This window comes from Fukomys damarensis, unplaced genomic scaffold (assembly GCF_012274545.1).
Source record: "Fukomys damarensis isolate Sample0158 unplaced genomic scaffold, DMR_v1.0_HiC HiC_scaffold_36, whole genome shotgun sequence".
NCBI classification, from domain to species: domain Eukaryota; kingdom Metazoa; phylum Chordata; class Mammalia; order Rodentia; family Bathyergidae; genus Fukomys; species Fukomys damarensis.
Genome location: NW_022900948.1, coordinates 15,970,535 through 15,994,707, shown reverse-complemented (window position 1 = coordinate 15,994,707; position 24,173 = coordinate 15,970,535). Strand labels below are relative to the sequence as shown.

At 39.2% G+C, this 24,173-nt stretch overlaps 1 protein-coding gene across 1 annotated transcript in view; it reads right to left on the bottom strand.

The window, feature by feature from the left end:
• Positions 1-24,173, bottom strand: part of Tdrd7 (tudor domain containing 7) — a 59,465-nt gene that overhangs the window by 24,261 nt on the left and 11,031 nt on the right. Inside the window, exons 6-11 of the mRNA XM_010614416.2 lie at positions 15,458-16,041; positions 10,879-11,065; positions 6,453-6,564; positions 4,627-4,829; positions 3,072-3,206; positions 829-915 (exon numbers count right to left, since the gene is read on the bottom strand). Coding sequence (XP_010612718.1) covers positions 829-915; positions 3,072-3,206; positions 4,627-4,829; positions 6,453-6,564; positions 10,879-11,065; positions 15,458-16,041 — 1,308 coding nt within the window. The remainder of the gene's footprint in view (positions 1-828; positions 916-3,071; positions 3,207-4,626; positions 4,830-6,452; positions 6,565-10,878; positions 11,066-15,457; positions 16,042-24,173) is intronic.

The following is a 24,173-nucleotide window of genomic DNA, read 5'->3' as shown; positions in this document are numbered from 1 at the left end:
ACTCTCAAAGGGCTCTACCCTCAATGGAAGGGTGACCAAGGAGAGGTACTAGGAAGGCTAAAGCTATGCATTCCCTGTACCCAGAAGCTCCTGTATGCACCCTGGAGATACACACAGGAGGGTTTATGGAAACATTATTTATAACAAAAATTACACTCTAAATGGTCAACATCAGGATGTTTGCATATTGTGTAATGCTTACATGTTCATTTTGTTTTATCATACAGCAGTGAAAATAGATGAACTAGAGCTGCATACATCAACATAATGAGTGAAAAAGCATGTTTCAGAAAATACATTTTACTATTTACATAATTTTTAAGAATATTCATTTAGTCATATTCATTTTTACTACATATATTCTAAATGAAAATTTACTTCTATAGTTCCATCTATATACTAAAACTTATAGTAAAAGAATGTGTACAAACATTAAAAGTTTAAAGAAATGAATAGGAATTAAAAACACCAAATTCTGTGGTACATGCCTCTAATCCCAGCCCTCGGGAGGCTGAGGCAGGAGGATCGCTGTGAGTTCGAGACCAGCCTGGGCTACGTAGTGAGTTCCAGGTCAGTCTCAATTACATAGTGAGACCTTGTCTCAAAACAACAAAACAAAACAAACAAACAAAAAAAGAAACGCCAAATTCCGCTGGTAGCTCTCAGGGGTGCTGGCAAAGAAAACGGAAGGCACATAGGAACCATACTGCTTATTTTTTCTTCCATAAACTGGTGATGAGTCCATGCATGCTTATTCCATTTTTTAAAAATCGTGTTTGTATGTTTTAAACATTTCATAGTTTTCAAAAGTTAAGTAACTGATTTTACCTCTACTCGTAACCACTTTCCTTTGCAATGGAAGAGGCAAATTTTCCCACAGAAGGGTAATGAAATGAAGTACTCAGAGGTCATATGCTGTAAAACAGAAATGTAAGATGTTTACAACTCATAGCAAAGATTACATGGCTACATCATTACAAACATAATGCTGAGGTGCAGGCAGGCTGTTCACCCACACGAAACCAGACTTCCCATGAGCCAAAGAGGAGGCTACAGTGGAGGCAGTAAACATAAGAGGGGTACTGCCAAAGTCAGTGATTCTACCCTAACCCATAGGCTCACAAATCAGCCCTGTTAAAATGTCAGCAGAAGTCAGTGTTTAGGTTTTGGCTCCATCAGTTACATATGAAGAGGAATTTTGATCTGCCAAAAAGTTAGGAGTGGATGGATAACAAGTGAGGAGGTTGGGCCAGCTGTCCAAAAGGCCTTCTCTTTCAACTTTCTAACATTTGGATTCAAAGATAAGATTTTCATTCCAAAACAAAAGAAATGTTATCAACACAAGAATATATTATGAGTGCTAGTGAAATGCCAACAAATCACAGTTGTAGGTGTCTTCATCTGCCTCTTCTGCCAGAGCCTCAAGGTGGGGACCTCCCCGTGTCTCTTTTTCTTGAGGTGAGAGTTTCTGCTCTCCCTAAAGGCAATATAGGGGTTACCTGAGTACTAGGAAATATCAACAGTGCTTGTCACCACCATAGGGTATAAGGACATCCACGTAAATGATCACCTATCAGCCTCTTTGGAGGTGTCAAACTTCTCCAAGATGGACTAGAAAATTATGCGACATATATATAACACACACACACACGCACACATATATACACATATCTATGTGTGCATATATATATATATATAATACACATATACATACATACACATATATAATCATAGCAAGAAGTAACACTGTAGATCTAATACTTCAATTCCAGATAGTAGACTGACTACAGGTTTAACCCCATCCAGCAAATACTTGGGAATACCTACTCTAGATAAGACATTGGATTAGGTGCTGTAAAGAATGCAGAAAACTGGCAAAGCAAAGTCTGTATCTGCAAGAGGTCTATACTCAGATTAGGGATGATAGCACATGCCTGTAATCCCAGTACTCTGGGTAGCTGAGGCAGGAGGCCTCTAAGTTCAAGCACAGTCTGGACAATTTAGACCTTGTGTCAAAAATTGCGAAAGAAGACTGGGAATGTAGCTCAGTCCCAAGGTGCTTGGTTCAATCCTCAGTCCTCCTCCACCTTGCCAATACATGAAAGAAGGGGAATAGGAGGAGGGGGGAGGTGAGAGGGAGGGGGAGGAGAGCCACCTATATTCTATTAAGGTAAATAAATACCCAAGTAGCTAAAATAGAAAGCCGAATAGAGTACCCTGCCATGTCTGAAGTACCATGTACATCAGAGAGAGGCTTCACTTGCAGGGGCAAGGGGTTCAGGGTTGAAGTGGCAGTAAGGTTCAGTGACTTGGGACACTAGAGCTTTGTTTTAGATGATCACAATGTCCCTTTTATCAGTAAGGAAACCACTTTTGAAACTTAAAACTTATACAGGTCCTGATTCAGAAAAATAAACACACAAGTAAGGATCAAAAGGTAAGGAGCCCATTAATAGAATTTAAACTGCAGAACTGTATTTCCCAGCAGGTTTTCAGGGTTCAGAAGCCTGGGGAACTGTGCTTAAGTGAGATGAGAGCAGAGCTAAGGGGTTTTATTATCCTCCTAAATTCCAGGGTTTCTCCTCTTCTTATGACAGAAGAGCCGGCTGGCTGGTCAGAGTGACAGGCAGCTGCCCTGATAACTACACAACTGCATACTATAAATAACAAACCTAAGCTGGGGATTTAGCTCAGTGGTTTGTCTGCCTGCCTCACAAGTGTAAAGTTCAGAGTTCGATCCCTGGTACAAATAAATAAATAAACGATTAAATAAGTAAAAATCTATCAATTGATGAGCACTTATAATATCCAGGCACTGTGCTGAACAGTACCTCAACTATCCTGTGACAATCTTATTGGAGCACACTGTTACCACCTTCATTTTACAAAGCAGAAACTGGTAGGCTTTTCTCCCCGCTCTTCTCAAAGCTCTAAAGTTTGAGGTGACTACCTATCATTCTAGAGATTCTACCTCAAACTATTAAACATTATTCATACTTACGAAATTTAGTGAGCTACTCTTGTTTGCAATTTTAGGTATAATTTTTAAAAGGGATGGTGTTCTGCCATACCTTGCAATGGAAGTAATCCTCTATCTTATGCAGAAGGTCCTTGAGTTTGTTCAGACCCTTACAAGGCACTTGGCAGAAGAGTGTTCCATCAGAGCAAATATTTGTCACTTTGACATTTATGTATGTGGCATCAACCTGGAAAAAGCAAAGAACACAACAAGAATGCTTGAGAACAGAATGGTACTCTCAACTCTGTAAGATATATTTACCTAAATATCTCATTAAGTCTGTATCTTAAAATTATCTAAGTCAGTGGATAGCTGCAAAGAATGAAATTCCTAACTTAAGTGCAAAAAATTACACTTAACTAGTCATTGTGTCCAGCACAAAAGATACATTTTGTATATATTACTACATTTCATTGTCTGAAAGTCTAAAAATGTCTCTCTCACTTTGGCTTATTTTCTTCCCCTTTATTTAGAATAAAAATTGGGCCATGGATTTAGCTTAGTGGTGCTGCCACCTGCCTTGCAAGAGCAAGGTCTTTATCCCCGGTACCAAAAAAAGAAAAAAAAAAAAAAAAAAGGAATAAAAATTATCCCAAACACATTTTTGTGGCATTAACAGAAGTGAAAATAAAGAAATTTTACAAAATCAATTCCATTACCAGCTGCTACCTCTGTTCACTGGCAACGTGAATTTTAGCAATTTTTAAAACACTATAATAAAAATATAGATTTAATTTTAGCAATATTTAGTCAATTCATGCAATAAAGACAATTCACAGCCATTCTAGTCATTAAGACTACTCTTCCTAATGTTTTAATGAAGTCTTTTTTGGTTTCTTTTGGTACTGGGGATCAAACTCAGGTCCTTATGCTTGTGAGGCAGGCAGCAGAACCACTCTGGCCCCTTAATGAAGTCTTTAACGTGATCATTTAAATATTTCATCCTATTCTTTAGGATGAATTTTCTTTAACTTATTTTAAAGTTTTCTGCTTTTGGGACTTTTGTGTCTTAAATATTTCTAAAATATTACAGCTAATCATAAATATCTTAATGGAATTCTTCCTTCTCTTATACTGCTTTCCTTTATTATCTTTGTAATTTCATATTAATTTAACATACACTCAATGTAAAAACTGGAAAATAAAAAATTCAATTTCTAAGAAATAATTACTATTAACATTTTTTTTGGTTTTTTTTGGGGGGGGCAGTGAGACAGGGTCTCACTATGTAGTTGAGAATGTCCTGGAACTCACTATGCAGTCCAGGCTGGTCTCGAACTCACAGTGATCCTCCTGCCTCAGCCTCCTGAGTGCTAGGATAACAGGCGTGTGCCACCACACCCGGCTTACTATTAACATTTTCTTCTTGGGGGCTGGGGATTTAACTTAATGGTGCTGTACCTTCCTTGTAAGCACAAGGTCCTGAGTTCAATCTCCAATACCAAAAAATGAAAAATAAAAAAAGATTTTTCTCTTCCAGTTCCCCTCTTTTTTCCTCAATATTTACGTAATATCTATATCAATTTTTAGCCTAAAGTCTCTACTATTCTTTCTGTCGATTTTCTTTCACACAATATGAGAGATGACAATGGTGATCACAGGGGTACCTGAAGGTGAACCTCTAGTGACTTGTCATGCATGGCCTTCAGGCAGGTGGCATTGATATTGATATCATCATCTCCTGAAGTATCATACAGAACAACAAGTGGAATATCTGCCTTGTCAAGTATTTCCACCGCAAAGATCTTCCCACAAGTTAGAGATTCGACCACTTTCACTAGATTAGGATCATCACTGAGAACCTCCAACCCTGAAAAATAGTGAATATTTTACTTTCTACCTCTTAAAAGAATTATCATAAGATGGATGGCTCAAGTATCTTTTGACTACTTATTAAATTATGAATCTACCATAGAATTATTAAATTTTATATGGAATCTTTGTTTTATAATCTTCTTTACCTTATTTATCTGTAAGTTTTTAAAAGTACACTGTGAATACCCTTTGAATGACAGGCAGAAAAATCTTAAAATAAGAAAAACTGATCAATCAGAATTTCTACCTTTGAAAACATAGCCTTCACTTTATATACAAACACATATTTAAAACTAATACATATTTTTAAAACTTACTAATCATGTCTGCTAGTCCTTCATTTTAATGTCTTTCTAAAATTCTACCCTTGATTTTTAAATTTTCTAATTAAACATATATAATTATTTGTCTCTCATAAAATGAACATTCATGTAATGGAAACTGAGACTTCAGTATTTTTCCTCGCCTCCTTCCTTCCTGTACACCATTATGGCCCTGAAGACACCAGAGAACCTTCTGATCTACCAAAGAAAGATGACTGTTTAACATAACATAGTATCAGGTGAATTTTTAGTCCAATTATTCTTTCAGTTCTCTGAAAATTTAAATTCTATATATCATGTATATGACAAGTAAGTTAATTTATTAAACTAAAGCCAGCTATTTCCCCGAATGGTACTTAATGCTTATTTCTTTATTTTCCTCTAAATCCACAGCTAAATTTTACAGACTCCTCCTGAGTGGCCATTTTCACGTCCTGTTCTCCAGGAACACAACTTTGTAGCTTTCCTCAAACTTTTCATTTCAGCATCCTAAATCTTGTCCTGTGCTCGTGATTTGTTCCTTTTAAAACCAATTCCCACAGGTTTCTAACAGGCTCTTAGACCCGCTTTCAGTTCAGTTCAGGGTTAGCTTCAGCTCCAATGGCACAAACATTCGTCCTTGCTGTGAGGGGGCATTTCTTCAGAGGGCTCATCTTCACCTAGGAATTATTATCGCTTTCTGAATTTAGCACAATCCCTCCCAGGAACAATGAATATTTCCATTAACCTGACCACTGTCCTCCATACCTTAGGTTTATCTTTTCAAATCACTCACACATGTCTAATCCTTTATGCTCTCATAAGGCAGAAAGAAAAGAACAGTGATTTACTGACTATGCAAGAACCTGCACAAGACCTACAGGCAAATCGGGCAAAGGAGGGTGTGCCAGTGGTGTACATCTCTACCATCTGTCTCAGCGGAAAAGGGGTGAAAGTCACCTCATGGAGGGCATAGGATTGGAAATGCTCAAATCCCATGATAGAGGGCCTCTATTGATTGTTAGTAGGGTAATGAGGATAATTTTTTCAAAAACCTGTTCAGACAGCCATCAGATGTTTTTATAAAACATAATACAATGTACTACATACAATAAAATGCAGTAAAATAACATAACATCTTCATAATGATTACATCTTATACAGAACACATTAAATATAAATTTATTTAAATTTTTCAAGAAATAACACATTTTAGCACCTTGGGATACTGGGACCATTTAGAATGCAACCACCAGAAGTACAGAGGTGATAAAAGAGAGACATTTTTTTTAAAAAATTTTTTAAGTTCCTCTTACCTGCTAGTTTACACTTAGTAGCTTGGAATGAGAGTGACCAGAACTTCGGGTTCAATTTATATGCTTTGCTCTTTTCAATGACTTCACTAAAACCGTAGTCAACATAGCATACCTGTTGATTTAAAAACAAATTCAGACTAAAATTCTTTATCCTCCCTTTAAAAAATAATTTGTTTGATACATGTAACTGTCTCCATTTAATTCCACAGTCAGAATGTTAAGTGACACCACAGCTGCCTGCCCAAAGCCAGGGGAAGTAATATACCCTAACATGTCCAAAGCAAAAGTCTGGCCCTGGGAACCAGGAAAGCAGGGCTCCTGGCTCCAGGACTAGTCTACTCCCTTGCCTCTTTATTGTTATGAAAAATGAAGTCAAAACAGAGGCCTTGCCGCTGCCAGTTTTCAGGCAGTCCACCTACCTCATTCTGTCAATGCTGCAACTCTGCTTCCCCACCCTCTTTAGTGTTCCAAGGCCAGTATCACCTTTTCCTTCCTTAAATTACACACCCATTAATGCCTTGGGCAGTAGTAGCTGTTTCCAGAGAGGGCAACACTCTTGTGGTACTGATCAAAATTTAGATCCCCAAAGCAGCATTTGTGATGGTCTGCGCTTAGCTACTGTGTCTCCACAGGCTGAGAAGCTTCTTCTGGTGACAACAGTGACATCATGCTCAGACAACATGAAACTCTACACTAAAAAAATAGGCACCCTGTATATTTCAATTGCTATTTCTGTTTGTTTCAAGGGTGCAAAGTTAGGCTTGGCACTTAACAAAAAGTCTCAAATCTACTGGACAGCTTTTTACCCACATATCTTTCTTACCATTGGCACAGACCATTAAGAACCTGAGTATTATTTTTAGTTTATGTATACAGAACATTACTTTGAAAAGGACATTATTTTGAACGCAAAGCCTTTTCTTTAAAAAAAAAAGAAACATCAAGTTGTGGTTTAGAATAACTAAGAATCTGAAGTGTTGAAAACTTAGTATGCTTTAATTAAAGCAGAGGTTTAAAAAATGACAACCAGGACAGAGGCTTGGATAAGACATACTAGGTAAAAAGAGGCAGGTCTCTTCCCTTCTACCTTCTGCAGGAATGTAAAAGGCACATACCAACTTCAAGGCACCTAGATTGTGGTACTAAATATGCAAAACTCTCTCCCAGCAGAAAGTTTAAGGAGAAATGAGGCAGAGAAGCCACCAATTCTTTCCCTGACCATGTATGTGATAAGTGGGCTGCAGGAAAACTATTTCTTTCTATGGGAGAAATCACTTCTTGGAGGCCTCAAGTCACATTTGACTCAACACTAGGGCCTAGATCACTGGCAGGGTGCCCACAGCAGGTGGCCAGACATTTAAGTGCACCAGTTTATTTCTCCCATCTTGAATCAGAACCTGCTCTCACTCTGCACAGGGTTGAGAAGTCAGGCAGCTTCTGGGTCCTTTAATAGCTATAACCACCTACAGCCTGGATTCTGCTCTTCCCCATTTAAATGGAGATAACACAGCTTGACAACAGGATAGAACATGAGATCGTGACTCCTAGGTGATGCAGAATGTATTCTGAACACAGCCACAGACTAAAGAATATCTGCTCCAAAGTCTTCCAAGATTTTCTGTAATGTCTGTAGCTTGCTTCTTCCTTTTTTTTTCTTGTTTTTAATCACAACACCATGTATTTGATGACAGTAACATTTTATAAAAAAAACACTTATCCTTGGATGGCTCAATGTTGACTCTCAGCACACCCTACCCTGTTTACTCTGCTCTCTTGAGTGCACTGGGTGATATCACCACTATCAGGCTCAGTCCAGGTATCCAGTCCGTTAATTCCTGGTTCTCTGGCACCATCAAGTGGCCACAAATCTTAGAGCACTACCCAAGTAACAGCATGGACTCAGGATACGAGACCAGCCAGGCCAACAGGCACCAGCTCAGGGTGCCCTGACATTCTCCTGTTTCTCCTACCTGCCAAGGACCTCACAGATGGAACCAACGAGGAGACTGGTACCTGTTGCCAGGCAGATTTCAGCTCATGAGAAACAAGGCTGGTGCTAAGTAGCTGGAGCTTCTCCAAATAAAGGGCGACATCTCTGTCAGCTCCACAGGGATGTGGGAAACAAGAACAGGACAGGCTTGCTATAAGCACTGCTATATCAAGAGTACACTGTATACAAAACACTGAGCTACTTTTCTTATTTCTAACAGCCCATGACTCTCTGCAGTAATACAGACTGAACACTAGGGTCTGTCCTTATGGAATATCTGAACTGTTTATTGCAAATAGTGCTACATTGTTGATGTGTCACTAGGACTTACATAGAAGCTTAGTGTCTGCTGAATCTCCTAAGGGCAGGAGAAGAGAAATGGCCAGAAATATTTGTGTATCTAGGGATATTTGGTGAGTTATCGCCTATCAACTAGAAGCCAAGACAAATAGGAAAACTTTTCCAAGGGCAAATATATACAAGCAGTGAGCGCCTACACCACATACAAAAGCTCTGTGCTCCACTGTTCCAGTGACCACACTGATCCTTAGGTTATTTTTAGTGTTTTTCAAATTTTATCCAGGTATAGTCAACAGGGAAGAAAAGAGCCACTCAAACCCATTCATGGGTTCCAACCAACATATACACCATATAATCACCACCATAATTTAAAAACAACCATTTCCACCACCTCCACAAGATCCCTCTTGCCTGTGCAACTAGCCACCCACCCTCTACCTCTTGTATCAGGTAACCAATGTTCTGAATTTATCAATGCTATGAAGTTTAACTGTTCTCAGATATCACTTATCCTGGCCCACAAAACATTACTCTTGTGACTCGTTTCTTTTTTGTTCAGCATAAAGTCTTCAAGATTTACCCATGTAGATAGTTGAATAGTATTTCATTTTATAAATTAACTATAATTTGTTTATGCATTTCCCTATCGATAAATATCTGGGCTATTTTCAGTTTGGGGTTATTAATAAAACTGCCGCAAACATGTATGTGTAAGTGCTTTGTGGACCTACATTTTCATTCTCATGTGTAAACACTTAGGGGTCATATGATGTGTTTAATTGCCAAACTGTGTTTTAATGTTCAGATTTTTACAGTCAATCAAATTTCTTAAAAGTTGTGCCTCTACAGATTAGGACAAGGATTTCCTAAATTTCTCTGTGAATGGGAAAGGTGGCTTGGGTGATCTTAATTCTGGACAGGATCACAGACACTCTAAAGTACTGAACAAATTGGGAAAGAAGCAGCAAGCCCCTTCCCCGTACACAGGGGAGGGGTTTCGAGAGTAAATGAAAGCTGAGTTCAGGACTGGGTTATCTGCACTCAGTGGCATACAAAGGATATGGCCAGTGGCTAACAGTGCCACATGGTCTTGGGTTTTGTTACTGTAGAACAGTGACTGACTGAAGAAACAGAAGTATACATTCTTGTTTGCAAACTCTAGAGAGAACCCAAAGAGCTTTGGAGATGTTTTCCTGATCAGCCAGAGTCTTCCATAGAAGCAGAGGAGACTCTGAAACTGTGTGAGGGGCACTATCGTGGTAAGGGGCACTAACTTAGCAAGAAGGCTGGCAATACACCGAAGTCTTAAAGTACATTTACACTTAATGAAAAGAAACATCTTAGTAATATAGGGAAAAAAAAGACCTTTTCCCCACAAATACCTCATAGAACAGCTGCCCCAGTGCCTCAAATATTCAAAAGGCAGGCATATTATTCACAAGGCGATTTCCAAATACACATACAGCTTTCACCAATAAACAAAGATGTGACAGAGAAAAACAGTAGGCAGATACTGATGACCTCAGGGTAGACAGAATCATTCACTGTTCTTCTGCACACTGCATGGGGAGCTACAAGGCCAGTGGGACCTGGACCTGCAATAAAAATCCTGCTTCCTGGGCTCTGCATAGACGGTGAAAAGAGGCAAGGGGTCAAGGGTAACATGGGGATATGGCCAGGTCTGGAGGTCCAGCTGGTGGAGTAGGGTGGTGAAGAAAGCCTGTGACCATTCCAAGAGGACTGAGAGGCGAGCCTGGGAGCAGTCCCTGGAGAATGGCCCAAGCACTGGCTGACACAGGCAGAGAAAGAATGGAAGCATTCTGACTATGTAGCTTCCTTCACTTGAAGTATTGCCTTGAGCTAACTGCCCACATAGCTGGTCAGTACGGGGAGTAGGAGGGAAAGTCTCATTCTGCTGAGAGCATGGCTTTTGCATATTACCGTGGAGAAGCTGTTTCTTTTATTGAAACACTATGGTAACATGACAACCACTGATTTAATAGCTAACAGGATAATTTACAACTTTCAGAGAAAACTTACAATTTAAAAGGACACAATATAGGAAAGAGTGTTTACATTTAACAAATAATAAGGTGTGTGTCTTAGTAATGCTACAACAAAGTCACTACTGCTTGCCTTCATCTTGTTCTCTTCTGCTGAGATGACCTGTGCACGTAACCAAGCATCCTCCTCAGCGTTTACAGCTAGCAGCTGCCCAACCAGCACAGCCTGGACTGGTGCAACCATGGGGTTCTTACTGTAGAACTCTTTCATCTCATCTTCCATTAATTCCTGAGCGGCTGAGTAGTCTTTGCCCACATACCTGGATTAATAAAAGGCAGAAAACACAAATGAAGCCATCTTAGGAAGAGAAAAAGCACAGGAACGTATTAGAGCTGCTCTGTTATGCCTGTCATCTTTGGTTCCAGCCTCAGATTTGCACTGATAGGGAGGCAGTGTGCTCAAGAAACATTTACCTGCTGATAAAGGAAGAGAATGTACGTAGACCAAGTAAAAGAAGGCTGAGGTCCACAGTACCATGCAAGGGGGCAACTCAGCAGACTACAGTTTAGCAGTGAGCAGTGAAAGAGGCTCAGGGAGGATGAGGCTGAGAAAGACTCAAGCAGGGGAGGGAGGAAGAGACAGGAAGAGACCCAAAGGGGGCCAGGTAAGCAAGGGCTACCCTAAGATTTTGTCTAAAACTGCTAGAGATCTGGATTACTGAGAAGAGAATCTAGTAGAGTTTTGCTCTAAGGCTGATTCTGAACAAACCTCAAACATTTTAAGCCATGAAACTTTACTAAAGAAAAAGACAAAGCCTAGGAACAGGACCGTGTGTTAGTTGTAGAGCATCTGTCTAGCATGTACAAAGGCGAGCATTTGACCCCCAGCACCATACACAGACACACAGACACAGACACACATGCCTTGAACACAGTAAACACAATGTCAACAATGTGTTACCCCAACACCCCCAAGTTGCTGAACAAATTACAATAAAGTGTTAAGTTCTGATGCTTTCAAAAGCATCTGATTTTCTGTCTAGAACATGTCATGTTTAGAATGCCTCTATAATGTTTTCTGACAAATATTATTTTAGACATGTCCCAGCCCTTTCTACAATTGCCTATTGTTGACAATTCCAGTCACTTTGTTCCAGTTCACATCAAGACATACTATTTTCTTTTATGCCACAAACTAGCAGTTGTTTTCTTGCCCTCATTAAGGGCCTCCTTCCAGGATGTAAAATCTGGCAAATCAAATTTGGGTCATGAAACAGCAGTGGCCTTAGCCATAAGATTTATGTAGCCTTTCAGTCAGAAACAGAGGACAGGGTATCCATAGCATTGTTCTTTGCATCGTTTGTTTGTTTTTTACACAGGGCCACGAGCAATAAGAAACTATGTATTCCTGTAGGCATGTTTCCATGTGATCTTGGTAACCATCAGCAGGGCAGAAGGTGCCATAGCAAATCCATTTGTGAGTAGAAAGAAAAGCTGCAAAGAAAGTCCTCAATAAAGTGAAAGGATACCTCTTTTGAAACAATGGCTAATTTTTTTTTTTTAAGAGTAGGAAAAATTTATTGAGGGAAAGAAAGCTTCTGTAAAGAGACATGGAAGGGGAACTGGAAAAGTGGGTTGCCCACTCACCCCACTTCTCCAAAATGTTTTATACAGCAAAGCCATGTGGGGAGGTGGGTACAAAGTGGAACAAAACTATTAAGACCCAATGGAAAATTACAAGGTGGGCATGAGGTGGGGAAAAACCACGACCAACTAATAAGATTATAAATACAGTCACCCAGGTAATATTAAGTGGGGGTCAAGTGGGGGAGCAAGTCACATAGCAAGTACAAGGATTTTCAGTAAGGGTGGGGGTCAGGGATATTTCCTGGAAAGGCTGGGCTAAGACCTTGGCCCCCAACCCAGGTGATTGATACCTATTTAGAAAATCAGTCACTGTTCTCTGTCCCCAGGGGAAGCACAAGGGTGTAATAGTTTCTCTCCTTTTACAATTCTGGCCACAGTGAATGAGACTTTATTGTCCTCCATGTTGGCTCCTTGCTGTGTTGGCCCCTTGGTCTAGCTGCCTCCAAGATATCAAATTAACTTACCTAGCTGCAATATTCCCCCCTCTGAAGAAGTACCCCTAACTGCTGTGAGGGAGCAAAGGGTGAAGACAGCGCTGGCTACTTCCAGTTGTAGTTGTGATCAGCAATTAGAGTTACTCTACAGAGGGTCTACCTAAAAGCCTTCCATAGGCACCTGGCATTGTCATCTTGGTAGCTGCATAGCTTTTAAGTCTGATGGAGACAAAGCCAAAGAAACAGTTAAGAATTTATGGGCCAAATTATAAGGTCAGCAGGATTGCTGTGAATAGCAATGGTTACTTTAAGTGAAATATTATACGTATATTATTCACTTTAAAAACAGTTGAAGATGCTTTGCCATGCTCTAGCCATTTAATTTTACTGACCTTTGCAAACGTTAAGGCACTACCTGGAATACATTGCACTCTGGGCTCTGAAGTTTCCTGGGAGGTCTGCAGCTGGCAGCTGGCCCTACATGCCTATTTCCTGGGGCTTGGAGTCTTGGCCTCCCTGTAGTGCTGTGCCAGCCCTGGCAGCTCAACTGGCAGAACCCAGGTTGCAGCCTGATGTGGTAGTTCCCTGGCATACAGACTTTTTTTGGGGTTTTTTTGGTACCGGGGATCGAACTTGGGTCCTTAAACTTGCGAGGCAGGAGTGAGCTAAATCCCTGGCCCTCTGGCATACAGGGAGGAGGAAGGTAGAGAGGGAGGACTCCCTGTAGCAGTCAGGAGAAAAGGATGGCTACAGGGCTAGGGTGAATACAGGGAATGCTGTTACAGCTGAAATGGAAGTAGGCAGTAGCAAGAATGGGGTTGTACTGGTCAACAAATTACCTGAGCAAGAAGGCAAAGAATGCTGCATAGATCAATTAGGTATGTCATGGATACAAAGGTTTTGTTTGCTTTGTTTTGTTTTGGTACTGGGGATCAAACTTGGGATCTTGTGTGTGCCAGAGGCAGGCGGGGAAACCACTGAGCTAAATCCCCAGCCCCAAAGTTTTACAGGGTTAATTTTTGAGTCTGAACATGATAAATTCCCATATTTTATCTGGGGGTTCTGCCACAGCACCCCTTGGGGTCCCTCAGGTTCAGCCAGAAGTCCATGTTCCAGGGTCTACTTACTATTTGCCTGGGTGAAAAATAGAGTATGGAAAATGTACCAATAAACTTAATAAAAAAAAAAAAAAGAATAGGGTATGAAATAGAACTCAACCCGACAGGGGTTTGTCTCCCAGATCTCTAGTCAATATCTAGAGTCAGTATCTAGTCAATAACCTAATGGCAGATGTTACCTATCATTTTACACTTTGTCAGCCACCCTGCCAAACATGGAAAAAGGTATCTAAATAATCTGAAGACCCTGGACATAATCATCTTTGAAAAGTTTCACACACTGCTACTAATGTCCTAGAGCAATCTAGATTTCTGCCAGCCCTCCTTAGTAAGAGCATCAGAAATCCTGACTGACCCAGTCCAGTGCTGGGTGTTTGGTCTCTGACAGTAGCACCGATGATCACTGGTAACACATACAAAGGATTCTGTCATGGAAGTAGATTTAGGTTTCCTTTATGACATCAATATTTGGAATCAGTGATATGCCTCTTCAAGTTTTATTTTACTATATATTACTATATATTTTACTGTACATTAGTAGGCCATAATCCTCAACAACTCATTTCTATCTTTAGGTTACAGCAGATCCTAGAGTAAATCTTCATATATTCAGTAACTCTTATAAAACCCTCTCTAAAGATTCTTCTAATTTGAGCAACCCAAGAAACTAAGGTTCACTTCATTATACACTCAAGACTCAAGAGTGTTCAAATCCAAGAGTTTTAAAGCTCTTCTTTCCTTGAAGGATTTTGATTATTTTTTTAAAAAGTCTTCCTTTGGGCCTTTCCAGCTCAGCTATAGGTGTTCAACAGCCCAAATCATGGGGTAATTTTGTTTGATGGTGCCTAGATTCTGTTTGGTACCAACCTTTTCCTCATCTGTCTAGCCAGGCATACGCTGGCTGGTGCTTCAGGCAGCTTTGGCTACATAGGCTACCATTCTTTTCCCAGAGCAGCTAACAGCAAATTGTACTCTTCCTGTACTTTTTAGGTATTCTGTAGTTTCTCCAAAAGCACAAGTAAAGAGCCTGGAGCTCAAATGATATTTTGCATTTCAGTTATAGTTAGGCACTTAGACAATGACTCTCCCTAGGCAACGATATGAGGCTGAAGTCATAAGAGCACCTCCGGGACCAAGTGCTAATCTGAGGTCCTACATAAGGATAGGATTCTTTGCAATTCTGACTTTCAGGAAATGTTACATAATCCCAAACTCAATATTATTACCCCTAGTGTGTGGGGGTCTTGCTTTTTGCATAGGTATGGCTTTTGATATGTAGACACCACGATGCCACTGACATAATTTAATATTATCATTTCAATTTTTAAAACTGTCATTTTCCCCATAAGAATAGTTGCACATTTTAAAGATATATTACTATATTATTAACTTTACCATAACTCATTAAATTCAAGAGTATGTTAGTCATCCTTCAAGCCCCAGCACCCATGTGATATACAGTCAAGAAGTAACAGTATACCTGCATTCTAACAAATTAGACAATGACACTTGCCTGATAACTACTTCATTTGTGTTGCTCAGTTCAACCACCAATACAGATGGGGATGCCTCACTTGGAATGACTAGAGGAGGAACCATTATGTCCTCCAAAAAGGTTTCAGTGCTTTCGGCAACGTTTTTTTCTATCTGTAAGTATTTTTGTTCAATCGCTGACTTGGTATCATTTTCCTGTGCTTGCCTTTCATCTTTCAGGCTCTTGTCAAAGGGCAATGGAAGTTTAGCATAGAGAATAGCCTTCTGAGAATTTCCAGAAATGTAGTCCACACTACATACATCAGAGAGTGAGGCAAGATTTTTTAAAACATCCTCAGGGAATTTTACTTTGTACGCGTCTTCAAATGCTTTGGGGAGTGCACTAGCCCAAAGGCCACTGGAGTACTTCACCAGCAGCTCTGCCACTTTCTCTTTGATTTCTCCTGGCATGGTGGCTAAACTCCCTTTTGATGGTGATATTTGTTTGGAAGCAGGTAGAGGGGATGGAAGCATTTTTTCAGTGTCCAGTTCACTTCTCATAGGCTGTTTTCTTTTAGCTGGATAAAGAAGCAAATCTTGACCACCACTGCAAGGTTTTTCCACCTGGAATTGTAAAAGAAAACAAATAGTAGATATATTAGTGGCTATAAACCACCTGAAAACATGTAAGTGCATTTTATATTTGAGAGCAACATTATTTTCAAATTAATCACACAAAAATACATTTTATTTTTCTCAATTACTAATATTTAATGCATTGGCTTTGCCTGTAAATGAAATGAGCCACATTTCAGAAAAAGAAAACCAAGAAAATAGTATTAAGTTCACTTGTGAGGTTTCTAGAATCTAACTGTCCAGTAAATCATGAGTGCTTCTACTCACTTTGGTCTCTCTGTTAAAGCAAAGCAAAACTTACAAAACGGACTGAATCCAACGTGAAATGAAGTTATGAATGGGTATCAGCCCTGTCAGGAATAAATCAGTGGGAAGAACACAGGGAAATATTTAGCCAGAATAGGTATACTCTCTCTTCTTGCAATACCCTCAAAAAACCCTCAGCTTTCTATTATTTAGAAAAAGATGTGCCAGAGGTTAGTTACAGTATTTACAAAACACCGCAGCAGAAAGTTAGCTGAAAATGTTGTCCTTCCAATGAGCATGTGTTAGACATAGCTGGCATTAGTATGTCATCCAATCTTTACTTTTATTTGCCTTCTATGCCTTAGGGGTACAGTTTGATGCATCTTTATTAAACAGTAAAAGATAAAACTTATGTATGATACCACTATTTTCAGGTTTGAATGTTTTCTACTGCTAGAAGAGGAGTTGGCAATTTACCCTACAGCCCAATGCAGTTATGGCTTATGAGCTGGGAGTAATTTTTGTATTTTTTAATTGTTGAAAATATCCAAAGAATTATTTCATGGCATGTGAAAATTACATACATAAAGTTTTACTGGCATACAATCATGCTCAGTGGTTATGTATTATCTATGGCTGCTTTTGTATTACAAGGGTAGAATAGCTGTGATAAGACTGTGTCTACTACCTGCAAAGCCTAAAACATTTACTATTTGGTTGTCTACAAAAACAGTTTTTCAAACTCTGTACTAGGCCATCAGACTAAAGTAAAGAGTCATTGCCTTCTGAAATGTTCCTATTTTTTCAGATCATATTCAGTTATCCCTCAGCTACATTTTAAGCCCTTAGGAGACTCTACTGGGGTAGTAACATATTACAAGCTTATAGGAACCCCCAACCATCCAAAGAACAAATATTTAAGTACGCTCAGTAGGTTATAAAGAACAGTGACTTCATTTACTTCCCTCTTGTACAGGGATTAGGGAGAGAGTACATATGTATGTGTACAAAGAAAAGTGCTGCCTTATTACCAAAGAAGAGCTCTGAGAAGAGACACAATGAGTTTGATATTTTAAAAATCCTTTCAGTATGACTATACAGTATATTCCAGATGATACACAGCAAGTGAGTAAGTGTTCTGTTTCTTTTTATTTTTTGAAGTACTAGGATTTGAATTGAACCCAGGGCCTGTTGTATGCTAGGCAAGCACTTTACCACTGAACTACATCCCAGTCCCAGAAGTCAACAATATTAACATTCAGGTCAAATGATGAATCATTCAGGTTTCCCTCTTCATTCTTTTGATAATGTGTTTCTTAAATTTTTAGAATTTAAGAAAAAATCTCATGCCTGAAAAGCCTAAAGCACCAACGACAGCAGAGGTGATATATTGCATATTTAACAGCTGTAGACACTGCTCATTATGGGTGGTTAGTCTGGGACGCTCCAGATGGCATGTCAATGGTCACAATTTATGTTCCTAATATTTACCCACAGAGGAATAAATATTTGGAGTACTCATCCTTCTCTTCATGGTTAGTCCATTTTTAAACTCTGAAATCTTAAAATACCTATCTACACTGTGCCTTAATATACTTGATAAGATATAAGAACTCAAATTGGGTATCCAAAGGATATTTAGAAAATCTGAAGCACACAGAAAACGAGAACAGAATTCTGTGCAGTTCATCTGTATAGAATCCCAATTAATGTACTTTTAGATTTAGACATGGTAGTAAGTACTCTGTATCCAAAGCCAGATGAGCCTGTGGGACTTTTGCCAACTGACCTCTTGTCAGTACTTCCTATGAGGGGCTGGGGATTTAGCTCAGTGGTTCGGTGGCCTGTCTTGCAAGCGCAAGGACCGGAGTTCGATCTCCGGTACCAAAAAAACAAAAAAAAACAACTTTCTATGAAGCAGATGGTAGAGGCTAATTTCAGTGGAAGGTAGCCTATCTTATTCCTTTACAATAACTTCTATAAGCCTCATCTCTCAGCCACATGGATTTTTCTGACAAAGTTTTTCAGCTTTATGATCCTTTTCCTTCCAATGAGTCAACTGAAAGTATGGGATACTTCAATGTTTAGTCTCTCTCTCCCAGCCCTAAATCTTCCATTCCCACCTGTGCCTCAGATGTGATCAGCACCAATAACCTAACAATGCACTTAATTTCAGCAAACCTCTAAACTTGATCTCTGAACATGCCCACCACAATTTTTTCTAAATAGGAACTAATGTCTTAACAGAATTCATCAACATTATGCCCATTTAATGTGAGCTGGTGCAATGCAAGAGCAGAATTCCTCTTTTTCTAGCCTTTATTTCAGAATAATATTAGAGATCACCCAGAAGTGGTGTTTCTAAGTTTGTCTGCAATATGTAAGTCAAACTTTGCTAGTGTACGAAGTGTAAAAAAGTGTTTTAAAAATGGGGCATTAGACTCTGGGACTCAAGGGATCCTCCCTCACACCTCAGCCTTCAGAGTAGCTGGGACTACAGGCCTGCACCATTACACCCAATTATAAATTTAGGTACATTTTTTACCTGAAGTTATCCAAAGTACAAGCAATAATCAAATAATCATCTTAAGAGAGAAGGCAGATTTCTTTCCTCAGGAGCTTTGTTTTTACTGTGTAAGGTAATCACACCTGCCTCCACACACTTTCAATGGCTAGTTCCTTGAATTACAGGCAATCTTCAGTCTACCCTGTCTTCTTTATCTCAAGAGAGTTAGTTATGTGCTTAAATTCCATCTGTTGTTCCAGTGGTTTGACCTCTTAAAATTCAAATGAGAGCTGGGCGTGGTGGTGCACGCCTGTAATCCCAGCACTAGGGAGGCTGAGGCAGGAGGATCACTGTGAGTTTGAGACCAGCCTGGGCTACATGAGTTACAGGTCAGTCTCAATTGTACAGTGAGACCCTGTCTCAAAAAAAAAAAAAATTCAAATGAGCATTTACTAAAAGGAGAACTGTGAGTTAGACCAGCCTGGGCTACATGAGTTACAGGTCAGTCTCAATTGTACAGTGAGACCCTGTCTCAAAAAAAAAAAAAATTCAAATGAGCATTTACTAAAAGGAGGACTGAACATAGACCGGACTTCAGGAACTGAATATGACACTAAATGGAGTTGACTCAGACATCCTTCAGTATTTCAGGCAAATATTCACAGGCAAATTTAAGTGATGCAGAAAACAGTATTGCTCCAAATATTTCATTAATCTTTGGAGAATGTCTTATGGGTTTCTTAATTCAAAGGGAAAATTACATGAAAAACTTTAAGAGTTAAAAATATAATTTAAAACTAACACTTTTTAGCTTAAAATATTTAAAAAATTTTTTCAAGTGAATAGGTACTTGTTTTTCCTAAGCATTCTACTGTGATTTGTATCTGTCATTCACAAAACATGGCATCTCTTTTTAATTTTTTGGTAAATGTGTACTTAGGAAAGAGACCACTATTCAGTCTCTTCCCAGCCCCCAAGAGTTTCCCCAGAGCTAAAAAAAAACTGTTACACTGTGGAGTGCAGTGCGGTGTCTATTCTTTACCGTGCTCTGGGTGAATCTGACAAGAGATATATAACATCCTGCCTCATCTCCCAAGACAGAACAGCCACTTCCTGGTCTTTATAAATGGCCAAAGTCAACATCTACTTGAAATATGGCTTTTATATTTCCTTACTGTAATAATCAGCTGCTAAACATTTCAGCTCAATCTCTAAAGAGGGAGATTTTATAGCTTCTAGCTCATTTAGTTCAAGTGCTTTAGATATATATACCTAAGGAGAGTCAAAGGCCTCTTCTACTATAGAATAAAGACTCAGAATCATAATAGTGTCCTTCTCTTTAATGTTTTTCTTTGCTATGTGGCTCTAGTTCTTTTCTTCGGCACTGAATATACACCTAAAAAATCACCAGTGCTATGACTTGGAAATGACACGACTTGTAATTCCACATACTATGTACACACTATGTGTAAACCCTCACTCCCAGCTCACAACAAGATAGACAGGTGACATTAAGGATTAACTTCCTACATCACAGCCATAGCCACCTCCTTTGGCCATCATCAGAAGACTCTAAAGAAAATGCTATAAATTAGCTATCCCTACAAGTTCATTATAGCTTTATACTTTACCTCATTTGGAATCTCATACCTCTCTGAATTTCAAGCAGATGTATTAAGAGTTTATAGATATGAGGTCTAAGAACTGAAAACATCAGTTTCTTCAGGAACCTGTTTGCTCACAAACGTAAAAATCTTCACCCTACATACCAGTAAACTTGTTTCCCTTAAATCTAAAAAGTCTTTACTTATCCCTTTCTAGCTTAACTGTACTATAAACTTAAAAAAGGTTCTTAAAGCCAAATTCCTCTAAGAGTCTCTGAGGGCTCACCTGCAAATTCTGCAGCCCCAGCTGTTAAGCTGTCTCCATGGATTTAGGACTTTATGGATTCTATCACAGACTTGCTATTACCCATTTAAATCAAGCAGCTTTATATGCACACAGTTTCTTCTACTTTTCTTTTTTTTTTTTTTTTTTTTTTTTTTTTTTTTTTTTTTTTTTGGTACTGGGGATTGAACTTGGGTCCTTGCGCTTGCAAGGCAGGCCACCGAACCGCTGAGCTAAATCCCCGGCCCCACACAGTTTCATTTCCATAGAGTAGTAGCTCTTTGTGCTGAAGTTTTAAATCCTAAACTTCATTTTATGTTATCACCACTCAGTAGAAACCTGACACAGTGCAATAATATCAAACGTACCTGGATACCTGCTTTCCAGCGCTCTATTAGCAACAGTTATAAACTCAAACCAAAAGTAACAAAAACAAAACAAAACAAAAAACATTTAAAAAATTTAAAGTGCTGAAAGCTGAGAAGTGCTGAAAAAGTTAGAAAGAAATGAGGGGGAAATAGTCCCCAGGGTTATGATTTGATCACAGTGAAGAGGAACTAATTGGTGCATATTTGAAGCATGTAAGGGCAGGAGGAGGACCCTGAACCGTATGCAGGAAAATATATGCAGCCCAGCAAAACCCATCCAACTCAATGTTCCATACCAACCATTTCCATACACATCTCTGCAGCAGCTTCTAGTGACAGTAAATGTAACATATTCAGAAGGGGTTATAATTTTTCAGTTAAGACAGTATAAGAGTTTGTGGCTCATTCCACAGATTTAATCAAAGGTGAAGGTAGAAGATCCTTCTTGTAACTGCTAATTGTTCACAAGCCATTTAACCAGAGGAACTTTCTTCATTATCTTGAATGAATCATTTTATAGAATCTACTAAGTAGAGCACTCCCATCTTTTTACCTAAGAGATTTCACTGATGCTATCCTTAGGCACACAATGCAACTATCAGTATTAGAAAAACTTCAAGACATTTTCCTTCAGTGTTGGCCCAAGGTCAGGCTGCTTGCTTACATGTTCCTTCTGAATAGTTTCCCCTGGTTAAGCACAGGCAGAGCCTTCTGGAATGATTGTGGCCAGTTGCTGTGGCATTCCAGGCTTTCCTTGCTCTCAGTACCTTTGGTAGGGGTGAGGACAGGAGAGGAATCCATTTTCTCTAATGACAGAAACACTAACCTTGGAGTTTTGCTCTTAGACTTCATTTTCTCCACTGCTCCTATTTTTCAATTTGAACTTTGTTCCCTCTTTAGCTTCTCCTTATTTTTACTGAGGTAACTTCTTTAAGGCTTTCAAGGCATGGCTCTGGGCAGCAAGGGGTTTGGTCTGCTTTAAACTGGGCTGCTTCTTAAAAACAGCAGCTGCTTTTACTAAACACCTGCCGTTTTTTATATGGGTCAGGCAGCCACTTTGTCTCTTATCTCTTAATTTGCACAGCAGCCCTATGATGTGAATAGAATTAGTCACATTTTATAGTATGCTGAGGCTCTGGGAGAATGGTTTGTATGCTGAAAGTTATACAGTTAAGAATTGACAAGGAACAAATCTAACTCAATGTTCAAAGTCTACTGCATTTAGACTTTGTGGGTAGTTTGTACCTCAGGTTCCAAAACAGCACCACATTATTCCTCAATGTTTCTAGTTTTGCCACAGTGTTATTTCATCTTTCTCTTATTCAGATATTCACTGAAATTAAATTTTAAAATTATTCTAAAAATGGGTTTATTAGCTACTTCCTTTTAGTGGTGAAGAATTGGAAAAGAAATCAGGTTCCACATTTAAAATATTACAGCTATGCTGTTAAGTCTTCAGTTAAGTCTTCAACTACTCTTTGTTGGCAGTGCTATATAGGTAGTATTTAATACAATGAGGATAAAGTAGTATGTTTATGTTCTACTTCTTTAGGAATCCAAACCGTTTGCTTTTAACCCAGAAACATCCCAGATTTTGAAAGAGGCACTTCAATTTGCATGGTCTGAAAAGTGTTATATTATTTTACATAATAAGTTATACAATTAAAGATAGATTCCTAAATATTTCAAATATTTTTTTCAAAATCTCAATGTAAGCTACAGAACTGCTGTTGCTTTGGTATTTCACAAACTGATATTCTGATGCAATTCCAAATTTTAGATATTTTTAAGAGTCTGAGATAGCAGAGCTATTAAAATTCAGTAATTTCCAATGGATAAAATGATACATAACAAAAATTCAGATTAACCTAAAACATTTTATAGAAGCTATTAATAATTAGTGTAACTAGGCATTCTCCCCATTAATATTCTATGTTCTATAATTTCATTTTGTCATTCACAAAATGTTATGTGCTATAATTAAGGCCTGGTGTGCCACCAGCCCAACTGCGAATGTTTCTCTGGCAGTCTTGCAGTCGGTCTTGGGGTCACAGGCAGGAACTCTTCTCAGCTGGCTGCACCTAGTCAAACTCAAAAAGGAGCCTCTCACTTCATACTGCTTCAGGCTAGAAAGTGAATGAAGTGAGATATGCTGGCCAAGGCAGGAATGGAGAAGTTTCTCCAGTATGTTTCAGAGCGGAAAATTCTGACCAAAGATCTGATATTCAACAGTAATTATGGCAAGATTTGGAATTTTCCAAGTGATCAAAGTCAGTCAGAGGCCAGCATGCTAGATAACCCCAGGGAAGGGATGCGCTAGTCTCCAACAAATGTTGATTCTTCAATGAAGCATTTGCCTCTTCAGCTTATTTTCGAGCCACTCTCTTCTTGAACTTTTTTCAGCTTCCTGAAAATGTCATGGTTTTCGGTATTAGGGATTTGGCCCAGCTTTCTCTGCCTCAGGTCTTCTTCCTCCCATCCTCCCTGACTTACTCATATCGACCCATTGGTGAGGTATTTTATCCACCTCCTCTGGTTGGATTTTCTGGGCTCATTAGACTAAGCTGAGTCCTCCTGTTTACATGTTCCTCTCTGCCACTCTCCACTCTCCCATCCTGCACATCTCTCTTATAACAATCCCAGGTTTATCATTATTTAGTCAGTATTTTTTCCATTGGACAGAAAAGTTCCACAGGGACAAGGACTATGTCTGGCTTGTTTTCTATTCAATCCCCAGCACCCAGGTCAGAGGCTGGCACACAGAAGCATTTTATAAATACCAGTCAAGTAAAGCACATTATTAGTAAGAATGTTACTCTGCAACAGCCCAAGAGATGCAGCTGTCCTTCTCCCAGGACTCAACGAGAACTCTTACCCTTGGCCTGTGAGCTTACTGCACTGGGATCTTTGCAACTCCCATGTCCCCAACAAGCTGCCTAGGAACACCAAAAAAACCTGGATCATCATTTGCCAATGATTCTATATTCTCTTTAACTTTCAAACAGTACTTTTGGCTGCCTGAGAGATCTAAACAGTTAAGAACAATAGATTCAAAGCATCCTCTACATGCTACACAATGTTATTGAGCATCCTTGTGATATAGTGGATTAGCA